An 18199-nucleotide genomic window follows, 5' to 3' on the forward strand; every position below is an offset into this window, starting at 1 on the left:
ACCTCGCCACGCGCGCAGCTGTCCCGCCATCGAGGTCGCCGCCGTCTGCCCTCGACAAGGAGAGGAATGGGCGGGCGGAGAAGCTCGCCGGCTCGATGGGGAAAGCGTAGAGAAGGAGAGGAGCTCGAGGTCGAGGCCGCGTCCGAGCTCGCTGTTGTCGCCTTGATCCAGTGAGCCTAGGCCAGATCTGGCTGCTTAGCCTGGCGTCGTCGCCGTCGCCGCTCGGGCCACCGCTCCGCCCGGCTTCAAGAGGAAGACGAGGTCGCGTGGCTCGGTCGACAGCGACCTCCGCGAGGACGACCGTGCCGCCGCTTGTCGTCCGCGAGGAAGACGAGGTCGCGCAGCGACCTCCGCGAGGAAGACCCCGCCGAGAGTCCGTCGTTGCAGAGGGGGTAGGGGGAGGGAGGCGCCGGTGCGGCGTCTGTGGCATCCAGCCTCGATGATGAGAGGCACCGGCGTCTTCGCATCCTTGCCCGCCATCCTTGCCCCTTGCCGCTTGCCGTCCTGGTTTGGGAATGCGAGGAGAGAGGATAGAGAGAGAGGGGAGGAGAGATGATGGATGTGAAAAGAGAGATGGGTGGGACCCACTAACATGTATTGCTTAAGACACATGCACTGTAAAGTGTGGTTCTTTACCCGGTTCGTTGTCTAGCTGGAGGCTTTGAGCTCCTCATGTGCGTTACCCGCACTGTGACCGGCCTTATATTAGACATTTTGCTCACACATATACAGCAGACAAAGCCCAAGAGCATCATCGATTCATCGTCATCCCGGGATACCCATACGAGATGGGTCTCAAACGACCCATGGGACATAAATCTCATCCAGCCCAATCCCAGCCCAACTCGCGAGCCCGTCACGTCACGCTTCGCACCCACCAGTCCACCTCCTCCTCCTCCTCCTCTTCCGCACCGCGCCGCCCCGTCGCCGGCCGCAACCACCACCACCACTCGCCGTCGCCTCCGCCCCCCGCACGCGCTCCTCCCCTCCCCTCCCCTCCCCTCCCCTCTCCCCGGCCGCGCCGCTCGCCGGATCTCTCCCCTCCTCCCTTCCAGGAACCCCAGCCAAGCAGGTAGCGTGTGACGGGGGAAGGGGGGGATGGGGCTCTCGTCGGCGGCGGCGGGGGAGGGGCCGCAGCTGTGCGTGTTCGACCTGAGGCGGGGGCAGCAGGAGGGGCAGGAGCTCGACAAGATCCTCTTCTTCCACCCCACCGACTGCCCCATCCTCCTCCAGCTCTCCGTCATCGGCCTCTGCGAGGGGATCATCACCTTCGCTAGGTTTGCAGTTTTGCTCCACCCCCTTCTCACTCGCATCCCCCTCCTGTTCGTGCTGCTGCTTGGCTCCTCGCGCAGGTTGGAGCTCTTAGCTTATTCGGTCGGAGCTTTGTTGCTCGTGGAGGTTAGTTGTTTAGGAACGATTTGTAGCACTTAGTTGCGTGGACGAGCGGAATTCCAACGACCTTGAAGCTCATGGGATTTCAGGCGAAGGGGTTTATATGGGAAAATTCTGGCGTGTTGATTGTAATCGGAGTTGGAGGTGAATGAATTTGGTTCATCAGGGTGAGATCCTTATGGGGGATAATTCTGGCGTGTTGATTGTAATTGGAGTCCGAGGTGAATGTATTTGGTTCGTTAGGATGAGATCCTTCTTAGATCCCCATAGAACTTAACTTTTATCTGCTTCGAGATAGTATAGTCAGACATACTACCCGTTCTGTTCTTGAATCCAAATTAGGTGCAGTTTCACTGCTTGTTGCTCCTTATTTCAGAATCCGATTTTTAAATTATTTCACAAAATTGTAGTATATGTAACTAGGGGCAAAATTTGCCTGTTATTTTAATTTTTGCTTTTAGTTCCAACCATAAGCACTTTCTCGCGACTGGTGCTTCTGCACTTATACCTTTTGCTTTTATCTGTTGGCTTATCTATCTAAATATTATTCCTGTGCAGAATATTTTCTCCTGATGATGATTGTGAGGTGATAGAATCAGAGAAACACTCCCATGTTTTTTACCAAGCTGAAGCAGATATATGGATGGTTCTGGTAATGGCTGTTCTTACATTAACAGTTCATCACTATTTGTTATAAACCAAATTGTTGTACTCTAGAGCCTCTTCAATTGGGTGTAGTTAAAAACAGCATGTAACCTTTGTCTGTCACCTATTGTCATTGAACAATATTTACTGGAAATCCTGAAAACATTCAAGAACCAAGAGTATTTCTAGTCTGCCACCAAAGTAAATTCTGTAACGAGAACATGGGCGTTCATACTCAAGCATACTATGCCTTCAGTCTCGCAGATAGTATAATGACCATTTTGGATTTCTTTATTTTTAACTGAAGAAGCTATGAGTTTGCTTCATAACACTTGTTCCTTTCCCAGCAAATTGTCTGTAAATCTTTTTTTGCACTTATAACTTGAATGATTATCATACTCATTTCCAGTGAAAACTTGTTCATGCATAGGTAGTGGAGAAAAACAAGGACATTGAGTCAACTTGGCGGTGTGGTGCATTGCAAGGAATTCTTAAAGAGGTTCACTCGCTTTTCACAATGTTCCACGGACCAATTCGAACTTTACTTGACAGGCAACCCAGTGCAGAACTTGCCCGTGGTCACCTTCGCACATTTTTCACAGATTATTTAAGTGGTGAGTCTCGTTTCCATTCATATTGTGTATAACATGAGCGCAACATTGCCCTTTAAAGAAATATACATTTGGTCTTCATGAACATGTTCTTGAGCAGATTTTAATGCTGGTAAAAAGATACAATTGCCAACCTTCCGTGATTGCCTAAAGGAGCGAGGAACTGTCCAAATGCTAACAATCTCACGAGAAGTGGCACTTGAAGTTCAGGTAGGAAATGTACTCTTCAAACATGAAAGACCTCCTAGTTACAGAAATATAACTGTAGTACCTTTTGATCTTTTCAGGGTACATGATAGTTGTCTCTTGCTTTTATAATTATTGCTTGTGTGAAATATGTTATTTTTCTTGCTAGCGGCCTGTTATTTATGTCCTGTCCAGAGTTGTAGTCTGGTTTTCAGATTATGAGATCGGCGTTTTCTTGAGGGTCTAGTAGTCATTTTCGAAGGTAGCTAATGATGTTATAGGCTTAAAAACGGTTGCTCTGTTGTACTTGTAGGAGTATGTACTTATGCAGAAGCCTGCTTTCCGAGGGGGAGAACTTTTGGAATCAACTCTCACAACTTAACTACCCCTAGATAGCTATTGTCTCACTGTTATAGTGTTATGAAGCTGTGCTTAAAGTACTGTCTAAAGTCATCTTGACTCTGATAATTACATAGATTTGTTTTCTCTGTTTCAACTATTGATGCATGAATATTTGCAGTCACTCACCACAGTTCTTGGGTCATGTCTTGGAAATGTCATGTGCCAATCACTTGTATTATTTGAAGATCTCTTGGTGTCCACAACACTTCCACCGGTACGGGGTCTCCCTTTAATCATCACTTCTTTTATAACTTTGTTTTCTTTGATGGCTTTGAGCAGTTCCCATGTGATTAATGTAGTTTTACCACTTTGTAGGATGATACACTAAACCTATATACTTATGCTATCTTGAGGTTAACTCCTCGTGCTTTATTGTCCAATGCAACTTCCTGGTCCTATCTGCGGAAAGGAACTTCGGTTCATGCTGGCCCCACTTCTAGTTCATCAAATGGAACAGCTTCAGTAGAAAGGTATCGTAGTCGATCTCGTGATACTTCTCCTGGTGGACAAAATCAGATGCATCATTATTTCAGGCCTCTCCAGCGTGAGAAACTATACAAAGGAAAGGATGGTTTTGTTGCCGCTGGTTCCACTACTTCAGAAGTTCGTGGTGCTGTGGCTTGGGTTCCCATACTGTGGTTCCAGCAGGCAGAAGACCGCATGCATCTCTGTGTTTATCAGCACAAGAACATAACCATTCTGCTACTGATTCCAGCTTCATCTCTAATAAATGGAGATGATGGCATTGCTCATGTGAAGAGACATCTTCTTGAAAATGTGAGTGGCCCTTGCATAATTTCCACCCTTTTCATGATTTCTTGATGCGGTACTGAGCTCAAGCAGGCCATGTTGAATGAAAATAAGAAATATTCTCATGTCTGGTGTGGCTTGCAAAATATTGATACTGTGGTTGTGAACACATGCTCATTTTTTTATATTTATATTGCAGGCATCACAGAACATTGTGACTCTGGAGCTGAAATTATCACGAGGATGGGGAGGAGAAAATGCTTATCATGTTGGTGGATATCGCTACTTACTTGTTGATCCAGATAGAAAAGTATCAAGAGCCTCCCCACCTGGGAAAGTCACCACCCTCTCAAAGGTTTGTTCTGTTGCATACTTGCATATAGAGTAAACATACGATGTTTCCTACAATATGTGTTAATGGTTCTGTTCTTCTCTTCACCTCAATATTTCCATAAATTTTAGATCCTAAAGATTGTTAATGTTGGTCTGTTTTTGTAGACTAATATGTTTTAGATGATCAATTCGTATCTCCTGTTCATTTCTTCCTCACTATTGTTCTTCGGTTGCAATTTTACGTTTTTGTGTTGAATTGGATTGCCATGCATTTCTTTTAACCGTGCTCTGCAATGAAATCATGCAGGATTCTCTACTTTCCTTGAATAGACTAAGAGAAGAAATAGATTTGGAGAAGTCAAGGGCCAAGAGGTCTGACTCTTGTCATGACAAGGATTTTGAAGTATGCATCAGAGCCAAAAATAATGCATGGGTCATTGCTAAAGTTACCCGAGGAAGAGAACTTTATATGGCGTTAGAGAAGGCTGGTGAAACACTTCTTTATGCATCTACTGCCATCGAGAAGTTTAGCAACAGGTATATTTACTCAATACCTTGTAAGGTCATGTTCGGTAAATCCCTAGGTGGGGGGAATGGAGGGGATTTATTCCACACCTATTGTGATGTGGAATTATTCCCTCTCAATCCCCTCCGATCCTCTTCAATCCCCATCAAACTGAATAAGGCCTAAAGGGGCAGAAGCATATCTTACCACATTATATGACCAGCTTTGGTTTACTGTGACCACTTGAGTTATAATTCCACTGTCATGCATTAACCGCCTAAACGTGGTATATCTCAATATCTTGTAAAGGGGCAGAAGCATATCTTACCACATTATATGACCAGCTTTGGTTACTTTGATCACCTGAGTTATAATAGTTCCATTATCACGCATTGGCCTAACCGCGTAAACATGCTTTCGATTTTTCTAACGATTGCCTTCCTCTCTCAGGTACTGTGAAGGAGCATTCTCTACAGACTAGAACACCGAAATGACAACGATTGTTTTATCCAAACCACTCACCTATCCAGCTTCGTCATTTAGGCTGTGCGGCTCGCTCCCTCATGGTGTCGTGAATATGGATCTTGTTATTTTGAAGAGATTCGTACATGTTGTACAGCTGCCATGTTGTTGCCTTTCTATGCATACAAAACAAATAGCTTCGTCAGAGAACAATACAGCGCAGGAAACAGTCAGTTTCCCCTGCCCTGCGCTCCGACGTCCTTCCAGTTCCAGATTCGACCATCTTAATTTGTTTGTTGTATATTCTGACGATGGACCTGCTGACTTATGTAGTAGTTCATTCGATTGCTTCGATATCTATGTTTCAATTCAGTTTGTTGTTGTGATTTGCGTAACTTATACCCAGAGTGATTGATTTCCTGGGGGATTTGAAGATGTGCCAGAAAGAACGTGGGATGCTCACCGGGAAGAGATCATGAGAATGGTTAGAAAACTATAGGTAAGATGAGATTCTTTGGACACAGTAAAGCCGAGTGTTCAGAGACAAAGATAGGAAATAAACATGTTGATGAAAAAAGAATCAATACAAACCAAAAAATAGCTGATTGCTTGAAAGCGTTCATAGAGAAACGTAATGATGAAAATCAATACAAAAAAAATGGCAAAAATATTCTACAAAACCGATTGCTCATCCGGGGAATCGAACCCCGGTCAGTACCGTGGGAGGGTACTATGATACCACTACACCAGATGCGCTTTCTGTCATCGTTCTGAAAATTTAGGTATATGATGATATAATTTCCCGGTGAGCGAACGAAGATAACTGAGGGCTTTGATCACTTTCTTATCAAAATCAACGTTACTAAAATTTTGTAATATCAAATTTCGATATATTTTAATGTTATCGAATTTTTGTAGTGTTGATTGTATTTGTCTTAAAGTCTTACCAATTTTTCATAGAGTATCTAGGAGAGAATCTTTCGAAATTACCAACATTTAAGTAGGGTACAAATGGTAAAGTTATATTTAACTTTTTTTAATTACCCATATATACGGCATGTTTGGTTGGAGGGAGTTTTAAAAGGGATTGAGAGTTTAGAGGGATGATACTATTAAGTGTTTTGTTTGGAACTTCCTCCTTTTCAATATCTGGTAGGGGTAGGTAATTGGGAAGGAATTCCTCATTTACTTTATCTAAGCAAATATCAATTATCCGTTTTTATTAATGATCTAATCTCTAACTAAACTCCCTATCAATTTCCATCACCTCTACCAAATAAGATATTGAGATTAAAAATTAAATTCACATCTTAATCTTATCATCAATTCACTCATATAAATTTCCAATCCTCTTCGCTCAAATTCCAAACAACAAGCTATGAGCGCTGGGGGCGTCTATGGGAGCAGTCACCTAACATGTGGACCCTATATCGCCACGTCCTAATTAACCCAGGCGGCCAGGTGGGCCCCACGCCTAGGCCAAAACCCACTTACATCTGGGCCCCACCCTCGCCTCTCCCGGCGCGCGAAACCAGACCATCGCACCGTCCACCACCAGTCTCGTAGCATCGTGGCGCCGCACCGCGCCGTCTCCCTCTCTCTCTCTCTCTCTCTCTTCCCCTTCCTCCCCTGAAACCTAACGCGCCACCGCCACCGCCGCCGCCGCCTCCCTCTCCCAAATCTTCGCCGGGAATCGCGACGATCAAGCCACGAGGATCGCTGCTGCTGCTGCAGCAGCTTTGCCTGTGCTTAACGCCCAGGTATAATGCGGACCAGGAGCCAGCGCGACGGCCACCACGCCGCCGCCGCTGCCGAAACCCCGCCTTCCGGTTCGTCTCCGGCCGCCCGCCGTGCCGCCGAAATCCACCCCCCCTCCCCCCCCCCCAATCCTGTTCCCACGAACCCCGCCTCCGTCATCTTCCCAACTGAAACCGGTGTTTGTTCGTCCCGCAGGGGCAAGCGGAGGATCAGGAGGGGACGTTGCGAGGGGCGGTGGCACGCCTCGCCGTCGCCGGAGGGCTTCGCCGGCCGCGGAGAAAGGGAAGTCGCCCGCCAAGGTAAATTAAATTAAATCGGTGTTTGTGAAGGACTAAAGGCTCTGTGCTTGATTTCCTCATTGCGACAAGTCGAGAACTATTTTACCATCTGTGGCTTGTTCAGGAACTTCGGGCTCTAAATGTTCCTTGTGGTTAAGCGCGATTGTTCGACATATGTTCACATTGTATGACTTCAAACTCGCTAAACTAGTAAAATTGATCAAAAATGCTCTGGGTCCTTATTATTTATTCAAGTCTAAGTTTTGCACTCTTAAGGAGTGTAATTGAGTCGGAAGCATATGTCAAAAGGATGCCAAATAATTACTATAGAATGCATTGATTTTGAGACAAAAAAATAAACCAACTCGATGTGTTGAATCATGGATAGGTTCTGGCTTAGGACTCTGAAGGTTTAATGATGTTGGTGGATTTTAAGTATTACTCCTAGCTGATAGGGCTCAACTGCTATTGTCTCTTCAGGTGGAAATGGAATCGGCATTGGAGGATAAAAGTAAAAACGTTAAGGTCCATGCAGAGGGTTATGACGATGCCGGGATGACGAGGTTCGGTAGGGATGGCTCTGAAAAGAACAGTTTGGAGGAAGAAGATCCAGATGCAGCTGATATGGACTGGGAAGAAGGGATTGTTTTCGCGGCGGAACACGATGAGTGTTATTCCCATGAGCTTGGAGAGACAGTCACCGTTGAGTTCACTGATCTACCCTCTTCCACTGAAAAGAAGACTGCTCGGAGGCTTACTGCTGAAGAAAAGGTAAAATATTTCTTGAGAGAAATTTTCAGTTAAGGCGTCTGACACAGATGAGCTCATGGACATTTGCATTAAGTTTATAACCTGTTACTATAAGTCTAATTTTATCGTTGAAAATTTTTTTATAAAAAAATTCTATTTGCCTTCTAAGAGTTTCCTGGCGCCAGCTCATTTGCCAAGTTGTATGTAATGCTCAGGAGTTTCGTCACAAGCTTTGGACCATATCTAAAAGAGTCACTGCCTTTTCCTTTCTTGTGTGCTTTAAATATCTTTGTTATCTTTGAATTTTGACCTGTTAGTTTTATTTCTGATTATCCAGGAGTTGGCTGAACTCGTGCACAGGGTCCATTTGCTTTGCCTACTAGCAAGGGGTAGGGTAATTGACAAGGCTTGCAATGATCCTCTGATTCAGGTGCGAGCATTACAGTGGTATTCATTATTTCATTTACACCAGATTCTGTATTTCTCATGTTCCAAAATGATGAAGTGGCATTATGATTTATGAATCATAGTGGTTAAAACAGAGGTGTGTTTCAAACAGAATTGTGTCAATATTCTTTGAAATGTTCTTTCCAGGCTTCAATTCTCTCTGTTTTACCACAACATGTACTACGGAATTCTGTAGACACTCCAATTCTGAAAGCTAATGAACTGCGTAGTCTTGTGAGCTGGGTAAGTCCCCTTCATATATTATTTTATTGACTAAAAATGTGAAGTTTTATGAAATAGTAGTTTTTAGATGAAATCTTTTAATTTGCATTTATTTGTCTGCAGTTCCACAACACTTTCAGTGTAATTGCACAATCCGACGACAAGGGGTCTTTTAAATCAAATTTGGCATTTGCTCTTCAAAGTTATGTAGGCACTGCTGAAGAGGTATCATCTTCTCCCTGAAGATTATGCTGTGAAACAAATCTGCTGTCTTTATTTCAGCAAACTTATTTTTCTTATTCATGTTTCTCAGATTTGGAAAACCTAAAAAGTGAATAAGAGTTGTCATATTTCAATGCCCCAAAATATGTTTTCCATTGAGATTTGATATGGATTGTCAATGTCTACTTCATTTCTTTTGGAAAAAAAAACAATCTTTAGTTGCCACTGAAAGTTGACACCATTGGTTATGTGCCGTCAGGAAACTTGGTCTCCCTTCATTGTCACCCCTAAATATTGTTCTGTTATTTCTATTGTCGTCTGCCCTTTTAGGTAAGGTTGCCACCAACATATAAAATACTGTCAGTTTTTTTTTCTTTTTGGGGCCAAAATAGAAGGACGAGAGACTCCAGCAGCTCGGTATGCGCATGCCAAGTTGGTGGCATAGAGTGTTCCATCAGTAACTGTGCACAAAACACCAAAGGCCTACCGACATGACTCTTGCCTATAGTGGTCATGAGTTACGCACCATGCAGTAACACTACCAAAGGAAAGCAAGAGATACATTCACAGGTCGACGGTCGACCAGTCTTCTCACCTTGGAACGAGGGAGAATAGGGATGCATTAACAAGCTGATCAGTCCTAGGGCCATCAAACGCATGGTGCAGGTGTGCTTTCTCATGGCGTGAACAGGTTTCAGTGCACAAACATTGAAACCAATAAGCATACGAGGTAGAATGCGTCATGAGGAGTACTGTGTAGTTGTCAGTGGGAATCAACTATCCTTTTGCAATTCCAGTGAGGAAATGCTCTGAAACAAATATGGTAAAATGATTGCTTTAGGTAAAGAAATATGGGTATGGGAACACATCTTTACGCTGCTGAAATTGTTCTTGGACCCCTGGTGCTCCGGTTCTCAATGGGGAAGATAATGATGGAGAGGTTCCTTGATGTCACAATGGAAGGAGGATGGAGCCAGTGCACCTGGAGTGACCATGACTACCTTGACTCCTTTTTGGCTGGAGAAGATGCAGAACTGTCTTTTTTTTTTGTGGACCACTTAACAGCAAACTTATACAGGACTGTCGAGTGGCAAATAAGGTAACAAAACTCTGAAGGAGTAGCAATGAAGGGAGAACTTTTCCTATGGCATATAAGGTATAATGTCAACTTTCAGTCTTTCAATGGCAAATAAAAAATCTCCTCTTTTGTAAAACAAGACGCTATTTCTGTTTAAAGCTGCCAAATAATTCGTTTGCAATGCAGGTTTGTGCACTTTCAGTGGCATTGTTTAGGGCTCTCAACTTAACAGCTAGGTATGGATTTCACTCTGTAATTAGTTTTATGATTGATTCCATCCATTCCAGAACGTTAGCATAAAAAATCCATAAATCATTTTGCAATCCATTCTCGTCGAATGCTGTTTGCTTTTGTTCCACGCAGGTTTATAATTATAGTAAACAGTTTCCATGATATGTATTATATGTTTAATTCCGTGGTGAAAACTGGATTTTCTGATCTCTTCCAGAGAATAGATTTCTTCTTTTTCTTTGTTCTGATAAAAAAAAAGAATTTGTCATATTCTAAAGAAGTGGTTCAGTAGAATGGACTCTTAACTAACTTTCAATAAACTACAGTTTGATAAAATCCTCGGGTGCTTGGGTTAGAATAGTTGATATTACTCCTCCCCAGACTGATTTATTTTTTTTTCTTCCTATCGAACTTCCCATAAAGATCAAGGAAATTTCAATTGTAAGACCATCTATTATAGTTAGTAAAAGCGCATATAAAGGTTCATTATGTTGTCCTGTGGTTTTGTTCGATAACCTTCTGAACCAATTCTAAGTATAGCTTCCCTTCTAGGTTTGTTGCGAATCTGGATGTTGCTGGTCTCAAGCCTGACACTAAATCAATGGGGACATCAAATCAGGATGAACCTAGGCTTTGTACAAAGGCGCTGCCATCTAGTTCTTTTGTTGCAGGCCATAATGAGTATAATAACCTTTCACCTGTCCTGTCACAAAACAATACTGAAGGTAGCATCAATACAACTCCAAAACAAGTCAAAGTTCAAGGCTGCAGGAAAAGTTTGTCTAAAAAATTGTCGAAGTGCAAGGCAAATCAGAGAGATAGCTCTGCATCACTATCAAAAGATAGCTCATCCAGCAGCCAATATCCTTCCACCTCCAGTAATGCTGAAGTACCAAGACGAAAAGGGGATTTGGAATTTGAGTTGCAGCTGGAAATGGCTCTTTTAGCATCTGCAGCTAAAAGTCAAGACAACAAGCTAGCAACTCAATTAAATCAGTCAACTGATAGCTTACTAAGTTCAACTCCACCATTGAAGAAGTTACGAAAAAGTGAAGAAGCCTCAAGCAACTCGAGCGTGGTTTGGTCGAGGAATAGAGCACCGTTATTTTGGGCTGAGGTATTTTGTGGTGGCGAGGCATCGTCTGGAAGATGGGTCCATGTTGATGTTGCAAATGATATTATTGATGGTGAACAAAAAGTAGAAGCTGCTTCCGCTGTTTGCAGGAAGCCTTTGAGATATGTTGTTGCCTTTGCTGGAAATGGTGCTAAAGATGTGACCAGAAGGTTTACCTCTTTCATAATTCCTAACTTAGTAGCTATATAGAATCATGAGGATATATTCTTTGCTTTTGGAAATTTGTAAAAGAACTGGTTTGAGAACTGTGTTCTATATTTTCCTAGGTATTGCCTGCAATGGCACAGAATTGTTCAGGGGAGAGTGAATCCTGAGTGGTGGAAAAGTGTTTTGGCACCCCTAGAGCGTCTTGAATTGGCAGCAACGAACAACACTGAAGAAATGGAACTTCAGACCAGGGCCTTAACAGAGCCTCTTCCTACCAATCAACAGGCAATGCACTTACTGAGTTTACGATATTGGTTAACTTCTAGTTATGCCTTTTGCTTCTTTCAAAGGTTGCCTGTTGGCTTTTCTAATTATTTATGTAACCATAACCACTTAGGCCTACAAAGACCATCATCTATATGCCCTTGAGAAGTGGCTTCACAAGAACCAAGTTCTTCACCCCAAAGGCCCAGTGCTTGGCTTCTGTAAAGGGAATCCTGTTTATCCTAGATCTTGTGTTCAGACACTGCAATCAAGACATGGATGGTTGCGGGAGGGTCTGCAAGTCAGAGAAAATGAGTTGCCTGCAAAGGTTCATAATAGAATCACAGCGCTAGCAGTTTTTTTCTGTCTTCATGTGAAGTAACCATTTTTCTGTACACAGGTCGTGACGCGGCCAAAGAGGACTTTCAATTCTCAGTCAATTCAATCTAATAGTAATAGTAATGAAGATGGGCTTAAGCCAACCATGGAACTATATGGTAAATGGCAGCTGGAACCGCTGCAACTTCCCCATGCAGTAAATGGTATTGTACCAAAGGTAGACCTCCTTGATTATGACTATTGATTTTCATTAGGTAGCTATCAGTGCTTATTTTGTGGTGTTCCATGCTGATTAAATGCTAAAATATGTCCAAGAATGAGCGTGGTCAAGTCGATGTGTGGTCAGAGAAATGTCTTCCGCCTGGTACTGTACACCTGAGGTTACCAAGAATATTCCAGGTCGCAAAGAGACTTGGAATTGATTTTGCCCCAGCCATGGTTGGATTTGATTATCGAAACACCCGGTGCCTTCCAGTTTTTGATGGAATTGTTGTCTGTTCCGAATTCAAAAATACTATCTTAGAGGTATGCTGAGTACTTGATTTATTTTTCAAAATTCTGGTCCCATTCATCCTGCTGTCTACAATTTTAGTCGGATCCTTTATGCAATCTGATGTGGATGTTTAATTAGGTAAAATTATTAACAATCTTTAACAATCACAAATTAGCCCAAACCTGTTAGCACCTTAGTCAAAAGTGTGTGCTTGAAAGGTATTTGCACACTTTGTAAATATTTTTATTTTGTTTTCTTCCCCTTGATGAAATGAAATGCAGTTCTCTCGTTTTCGAGAAAAAAAAAGGTATTTGCATAAGCATGTTTCATAATAGCGCTTAACTCATTGTTGAGCATGTCTCATTATAATGCACTCAATGTTATGGAAAGTAGTGTAATGATCAAGAGTAGAATTGTTATATTCATGTATATGCTAGAGGTAGTGATGGTATTATAGTCTCTAGGTTCCTGTACTCTCTTGCGTAACAAGAACTAACAGGGAAAATTGCTCAGTAACACTAATCACTCGAGTTAGAAAATAACATCGATGTGTCACTGTCATGTAGGCCTAGGGCCAAAGCTAATTCTCCTAGTTTCATCAGGTACATACAAAGCTAGCTCTATAGTTGGTCTAACTTACTCCTACGCTTTCTGCCAGGCATATGCAGAACAAGAGGAACGGAGACAAGCCGAGGAGAGGAAGCAGGAGGAAGCTCAGGCTCTTATTAGGTGGTATCAGCTGCTGTGTTCCGTCGTAACCACACAGCGGTTGAAGGACTCTTACAAAGCACCCTCATCAGAGCACGGACCAGAAGGACCATCCCAAGATGTTAGTCAGCAGAAGGGCACACGCAAAAGTCGAAGCTCGGAAACGAAGACTCGCTCAAGCAGACTACAGGCGGACCGACCATTTGATTCTCCTTTTCCTGTCCATGACCATGAGCATGAGTATCCAGAGGAAGATCAGAGCTTCGACGAAGAGACGTTTGTGAGGACGAAACGCTGTCCATGTGGTTTTTCAATCCAAGTTGAGGAATTGTAGCAAAATGATATCAGAAATGCACTAACTTAAGGTGTAGCCTGTTTTTGGTCCCAGGTGAACTCTCAAAACTATGGTAGCTGTGATGCTTCTGACGAATGCAGGTTTTGATGCATTTGTCTTGAGTTGGGAGTTAAGAGTGAGTTTGCTAAACCCATAGTTCAGCTGTTGCACTGAAATGAGGTGTTGAAAGTTGAAGCTGATGGTATGAAATGTAGTGGGTGTTAAAACTGTTAACAGTATATGCTTGTTTAAGTTTCAGCATAGTGCCATCACGCTAAGATTTTATCAAACTAATGTTGAGTTTGCCAGTTATTTCTTTTACCTCTTCACTGCTAAACTTGATTAAATTTCTATCACCAACTTTATTGCATTCACATGTTGAGAAAGAATCTCAGGGAATTTGAGAATAATGAAATAAACAATCCAATCCAACGTCAACAGTGTGTGACCTTATGACACTGCAGAATCGGCAGCCAGGAACAGTAGAGGAAATGGAACAACAACAAATTTGGCAATGTCTCCTTACTGAAAGGGAACTCGAGGGAAACCGTGGACGCCGCACGCCGGCCCGGCTCGCCGCCGGTCACGCCGACATGCTCCGGCTGCCGTCCGTGCTGCCGGAGTCGGCGTTCCGGCACGCGTCCTCGACGATGCGCTCGATCCGCGCCTCCACCTCGGCCATGGCCGGCCGCCGGTCGGGGTGGTGCTCGGTGCACTCCATGCCCAGCTGCAGCAGCCGCATCATCTCCCCCTCGGTGCGCGCCTCGTTGCCGATGGCGGCGTCGAACACCTCCGACGTCCACTCCTCCTGCACCACCGACCGCATCCACCGCGGCAGGTCGACGGCGGCGCCGCCGTCCGGCGTCGCGTCGAGCGGCGGCCGGCCGCTGAGCAGCTCGAGCAGCAGCACGCCGAAGCTGTACACGTCGGCGCTCTGCGACACGCGCCGCGCGTCGACCACCTCCGGCGCGCGGTACCCCGCGCCCCGCTTCGTAGTCGGCGGCGCCGCCGCGCCGCCGACGAGCTGGGCCAGGCCGTAGTCGGTGACGTAGGCGGCGTCCCGTGTCGCGGTGACGACGACGTTGGACGACTTGATGTCGCCGTGCGATGAGATTGGCCCTCCGCGGTGGATGAACGCCACGCCGCGCGCCACCGCCAGCGCGATGCGCGCCCGCGCCGCGAAGTCCAGCTTCTCGCCGTTGCCTACATAAACATCAATCAAATCTTATATGAAGTTACTATTCAGGAAACGTATTGACTCCAACTTTAAACACAACTACAAAAGTGTGACATGAAAAAAAATACTCCCTCCATCATAAAATATAATAATTTTTAGCCTTCAGAATTTATTCTAAAATTTATAACAACTTTTCTACCAACATTTTCTTCACAACCAATCACAACCCTCCACCATTCATTTTTCTCACCTACCTCAACTACTCATCCAATCACAACCCTCCACCACTTACTTATACCTACTTTCTTAATAACCGTGTCCAACCTTAAAACTTCTTATATTCTGGAACGGATGGAGTACTAAATACTATGTGACGGAGCATAAAGACAGCGGCCATATGGATATTTATCAACTTCATGTGCAGATTTACAAATAGATTTGAATAAATGTTTGTCTTTATTTTGTGTTAGGGTTATTAGTTATTGTTTACTACTTATTTTTCTGGTTTATATATGCTCTCTATTGAGTGAAATAATAAGAGCCCTTTGAATCGCAGGAATGAAAAAAAAATAGGAAATGTGCATGATTTTAATAGGAAGGTAAATACAAAACAAATGATTGCAAAATATAAGAAAAATATAGGAATAACCGTTTGATTGGACTCATAAAAAATACAGGAATGGGATGAGAGATATAGACTCAAAAGAAAAATTTTTAAGAGGTTAGAGCTCTTACTAAATTTCCTCCAAAATCCATATAAGATTGTCCATTCCATAGAAGTTTCAAAGAATAAGATAGGGTTCAATCATTTATTTCAAATACCTTCATGGAAATTTTTTTTATAGAATTAAAATCCTCCAAAATTCTTATGTTTTTCCGCCAAACCCATAATCTCTTTATAAGCAAAAGACCGTGTTTCTTTCGCTGCACGAAGAGAAGTGAGAAGGCGAGGTGATGTGATGAACGAACCGTGGAGGAGGGCGGCGAGGCTGCCTGCGCCGACGACGAACTCGTAGACGAGGAGCTTCTCCTCCCTGCTGTAGAAGTAGGCGAGGAGGCGCGGCAGGCTGTCGTGGCTGACGGCGCCGATGGCCGCGACGCGGTCCCGGAACTCGCGCTCCGAGAGGCTCACCTCGCGCAGCCGCTTCACGGCGAGCACCGGCTCGCCGCCGTCGAGCGTCGCGCGGTACGTCGTCCCAGCCGCGCCCTTGCCGACCACCTCGGCCGACGCGCGCAGCAGCGTGTCCAGGTCGTACGGCCGCTCCGGCGCGCCGCCGACGAACACCAGCTTGGTGCTGCCTTCGCCCGGCGGCGGCGGCGAGTGCGACTGCTTGACGGCGGCGTCCATGTCCGTCCTCGCCACGGTCACCGTGATGGGCTCCGCCACGTCGTGGGCGGCCGCCGCGGCGGCGGTGCTCCGACTCCGTGGCGCCGTCGCCCGGCGCCGGAAGCACGCCAAGAACCCCACGGTGAGCGCGACGACGAGCGCGGCCACGGCGCCGAGGACGATGCCGATGATCGCGCCACGGGAGAGCTTTCCGCCGCCCTTGCTGTCCCCGGGCGGCGACGGCGGCGTCGGCGAGGGGTTGGCGCACGGGGCGAGCGGGGCGCCGCAGAGCGACGTGCCGAGGAAGGCGCTCGCCGGCATCCCGGCGAGCGACGCCGGCACGGCGCCACCGAGCTGGCCATTGTACGACACGTTGAACCGCGCGAGGTTCGGCAGCGTCAGGTTACCGGGGAGCGTGCCATCGAAGCCGTTGCGGTCGAGGTTCAGCGTGGTCAGGCTCGCGAGCCGGCTGAACTCCGGCGAGACGCCGCCGGTGAGGCGGTTCCCGGAGAGGTCCACCTTCTCGAGCAGCGCCAGCGAGAAGAGCCCCTCCGGCAACCCGCCGGCGAGCCGGTTCCCGGAGAGGTTCAGCGACCGGAGCTGGACGCAGCCGCCGATGTCCGCGGGGATCCCGCCGGATATCGCGTTCATCCGGAGCGACAGCGTCCGCAGCGCGGTGAGGTTGCCGACCGTGCCCACGGGCACCGCTCCTCTCAGGCTCTTCCCGGGGAGCCGGAGCTCGGTGACGCGGTCGCCGGAGGCGGAGCACCCGACGCCGCGCCACGCGCCGCCGCACGGCGTGGGCGCCGAGGGGTCCCACGGCAGGTGCCGCCCCCCCACCGCGTCCCGCAGCGCCAGCAGCGCCGCGCGGTCGCCCGCCATGTCGGCCGCCGCCGCGCGCGCGACGAGCACCAGCAGCAGCAGCAGCAGCAGGACGTCGCGGCGTCGCCCGGACGACGCCATGGCGAAGCGAGAGCGCGCGAGGAAGGCGGAGGATGCTGTGCTGGGTAAGGGATTTATGGGCGGGCGAAGAAGGCGGCGCGCGCGCGCGCGCGGCGGCGAGAGAGCTTAGGTTTCTCCATTTGGAAGAGCTCGGTTTTTGTCCAGCTCGATTGATCGCCATGCGCGCAGCTGGCATGCACACGCATAGCATCGTGGACGACGACGTCGTCGGGTGGTGAGGTGAAAGAACTGAGGCGGCGGGTTTGGAAGGCAGCGAGCGAGCGGCGGCGAGGAAGAGCGACGCCGTCAATGGCGCCGGCGACGGCCGGCCGGCCGGCGAGCAGATTGGGCCCGACATAGCATGCTGAAATAAGCCCATTGATTTGATGTGACTGCCCAAACGTAGCATTAGGCCCATGATAATTAATACAGTACTCCGTATTAAATTTCCAAATTTGAGGTTGCCCATTTTTTTCTTTAGTGAAATGGAACAGTAAGACAATTAACTTTGTTGCCGCAACGCGATCAATGTTTGTTGATATGCATTTCACAAATGGTTACCAAGCCAAACATGTGGGTTTTTTTTGTTTGTTTTTTTTAACATGTTTGATTCAGATTATTGAGTAATAGAATTATACAAAACACAATACTGAGTAGAAGAAAGTTTTCTGATAAAATGTATTTTTCCGAATCGAGGAGCAAACAATCCATTTCAATTATCTAAATAATCCGAAAGGAACGAGGACTTTACCGTTGAGCTGTCGTGTATTCATGTGGTTCCTAAAGCAAACATTAAAATTCCTCGTAAGTAGTAGTAGTATTAGTATGTCTGCATGCATAAACAATAGGAATGGAAAGATACCGCTAAAAGTTTTTCCGAATGTGAAAACAATAAGTATCTTTTTTAAAAAATAGAATGATAAGTAAATTAAAATGGAGGGAGTACTTTCTGAAAGTTCCTTATGCCCCCAAGTCTTCACTTCATCCTCTTTCATGCATATGAGTTTTTGCCTTATTCATGTATGTCTTTGTTTTTCTTTATAATAATTACATCTTGGGCC

The 18199-nt window shown here is 45.9% G+C and overlaps 3 protein-coding genes and 1 non-coding gene across 5 annotated transcripts; 2 read left to right on the forward strand and 2 right to left on the reverse strand.

The window, feature by feature from the left end:
* The first annotated feature begins 847 nt into the window (after nucleotides 1-847).
* CCZ1 (vacuolar fusion protein CCZ1 homolog) lies at nucleotides 848-5668 on the forward strand. Of its 2 annotated transcripts, NM_001403577.1 has the most exons (10): nucleotides 919-1277; nucleotides 1951-2044; nucleotides 2468-2651; nucleotides 2749-2858; nucleotides 3355-3450; nucleotides 3552-3706; nucleotides 3770-4013; nucleotides 4186-4341; nucleotides 4627-4856; nucleotides 5275-5668. In NM_001403577.1, exons 1-10 carry the CDS (start codon nucleotides 1099-1101, stop codon nucleotides 5303-5305), a joined length of 1479 nt encoding a protein of 492 aa, NP_001390506.1. In that variant the 5' UTR covers nucleotides 919-1098; the 3' UTR covers nucleotides 5306-5668. The 2 variants fall into 2 exon arrangements, with proteins under 2 accessions (XP_015648147.1, NP_001390506.1); XM_015792661.3 differs by having other exon boundaries at nucleotides 848-1277; nucleotides 3552-4013; nucleotides 5275-5658.
* Nucleotides 5669-5971: 303 nt separating this feature from the next.
* Nucleotides 5972-6042, reverse strand: TRNAG-CCC (transfer RNA glycine (anticodon CCC)). The gene has a single exon. It is a non-coding gene; the product is annotated as a tRNA-Gly (tRNA).
* Nucleotides 6043-6917: 875 nt separating this feature from the next.
* On the forward strand, nucleotides 6918-14004 carry LOC4345619 (DNA repair protein RAD4). Its single transcript, XM_015794413.3, has 13 exons — nucleotides 6918-7115; nucleotides 7240-7343; nucleotides 7803-8093; nucleotides 8410-8502; nucleotides 8667-8762; nucleotides 8865-8966; nucleotides 10228-10277; nucleotides 10825-11556; nucleotides 11674-11839; nucleotides 11952-12146; nucleotides 12219-12374; nucleotides 12473-12682; nucleotides 13309-14004. The coding sequence occupies exons 1-13, from the start codon at nucleotides 7052-7054 to the stop codon at nucleotides 13690-13692; spliced, it is 2643 nt and encodes an 880-aa protein (XP_015649899.1). The 5' UTR covers nucleotides 6918-7051; the 3' UTR covers nucleotides 13693-14004.
* Nucleotides 14005-14091: 87 nt separating this feature from the next.
* On the reverse strand, nucleotides 14092-17549 carry LOC107277965 (probable inactive receptor kinase RLK902). The gene is made up of 2 exons (XM_015793808.3): nucleotides 15839-17549; nucleotides 14092-14895 (listed from the first exon to the last, which is right to left on the reverse strand). The coding sequence occupies exons 1-2, from the start codon at nucleotides 17157-17159 to the stop codon at nucleotides 14276-14278; spliced, it is 1941 nt and encodes a 646-aa protein (XP_015649294.2). The 5' UTR covers nucleotides 17160-17549; the 3' UTR covers nucleotides 14092-14275.
* Between the last annotated feature and the right edge of the window lie 650 nt (nucleotides 17550-18199).

This window comes from Oryza sativa, chromosome 8, assembly GCF_034140825.1.
Source record: "Oryza sativa Japonica Group chromosome 8, ASM3414082v1".
Taxonomy (NCBI): domain Eukaryota; kingdom Viridiplantae; phylum Streptophyta; class Magnoliopsida; order Poales; family Poaceae; genus Oryza; species Oryza sativa.

Coding starts and splice junctions, on each gene's coding strand:
- CCZ1 (XM_015792661.3), top strand. CDS start 1,099: ATGGGGCTCTCGTCGGCGGCGGCGGGGGAGGGGCCGCAGCTGTGCGTG. Junction 2,045..2,467: donor CAGATATATGGATGGTTCTG/GTAATGGCTGTT, acceptor GTTCATGCATAG/GTAGTGGAGAAAAACAAGGA. Junction 2,859..3,354: donor AAGTGGCACTTGAAGTTCAG/GTAGGAAATGTA, acceptor GAATATTTGCAG/TCACTCACCACAGTTCTTGG.
- LOC4345619 (XM_015794413.3), top strand. CDS start 7,052: ATGCGGACCAGGAGCCAGCGCGACGGCCACCACGCCGCCGCCGCTGCC. Junction 8,503..8,666: donor GCAATGATCCTCTGATTCAG/GTGCGAGCATTA, acceptor TGTTCTTTCCAG/GCTTCAATTCTCTCTGTTTT. Junction 8,967..10,227: donor ATGTAGGCACTGCTGAAGAG/GTATCATCTTCT, acceptor TTTGCAATGCAG/GTTTGTGCACTTTCAGTGGC.
- LOC107277965 (XM_015793808.3), bottom strand. CDS start 17,159: ATGGCGTCGTCCGGGCGACGCCGCGACGTCCTGCTGCTGCTGCTGCTG. Junction 14,896..15,838: donor CCTCGCCGCCCTCCTCCACG/GTTCGTTCATCA, acceptor ATGTTTATGTAG/GCAACGGCGAGAAGCTGGAC.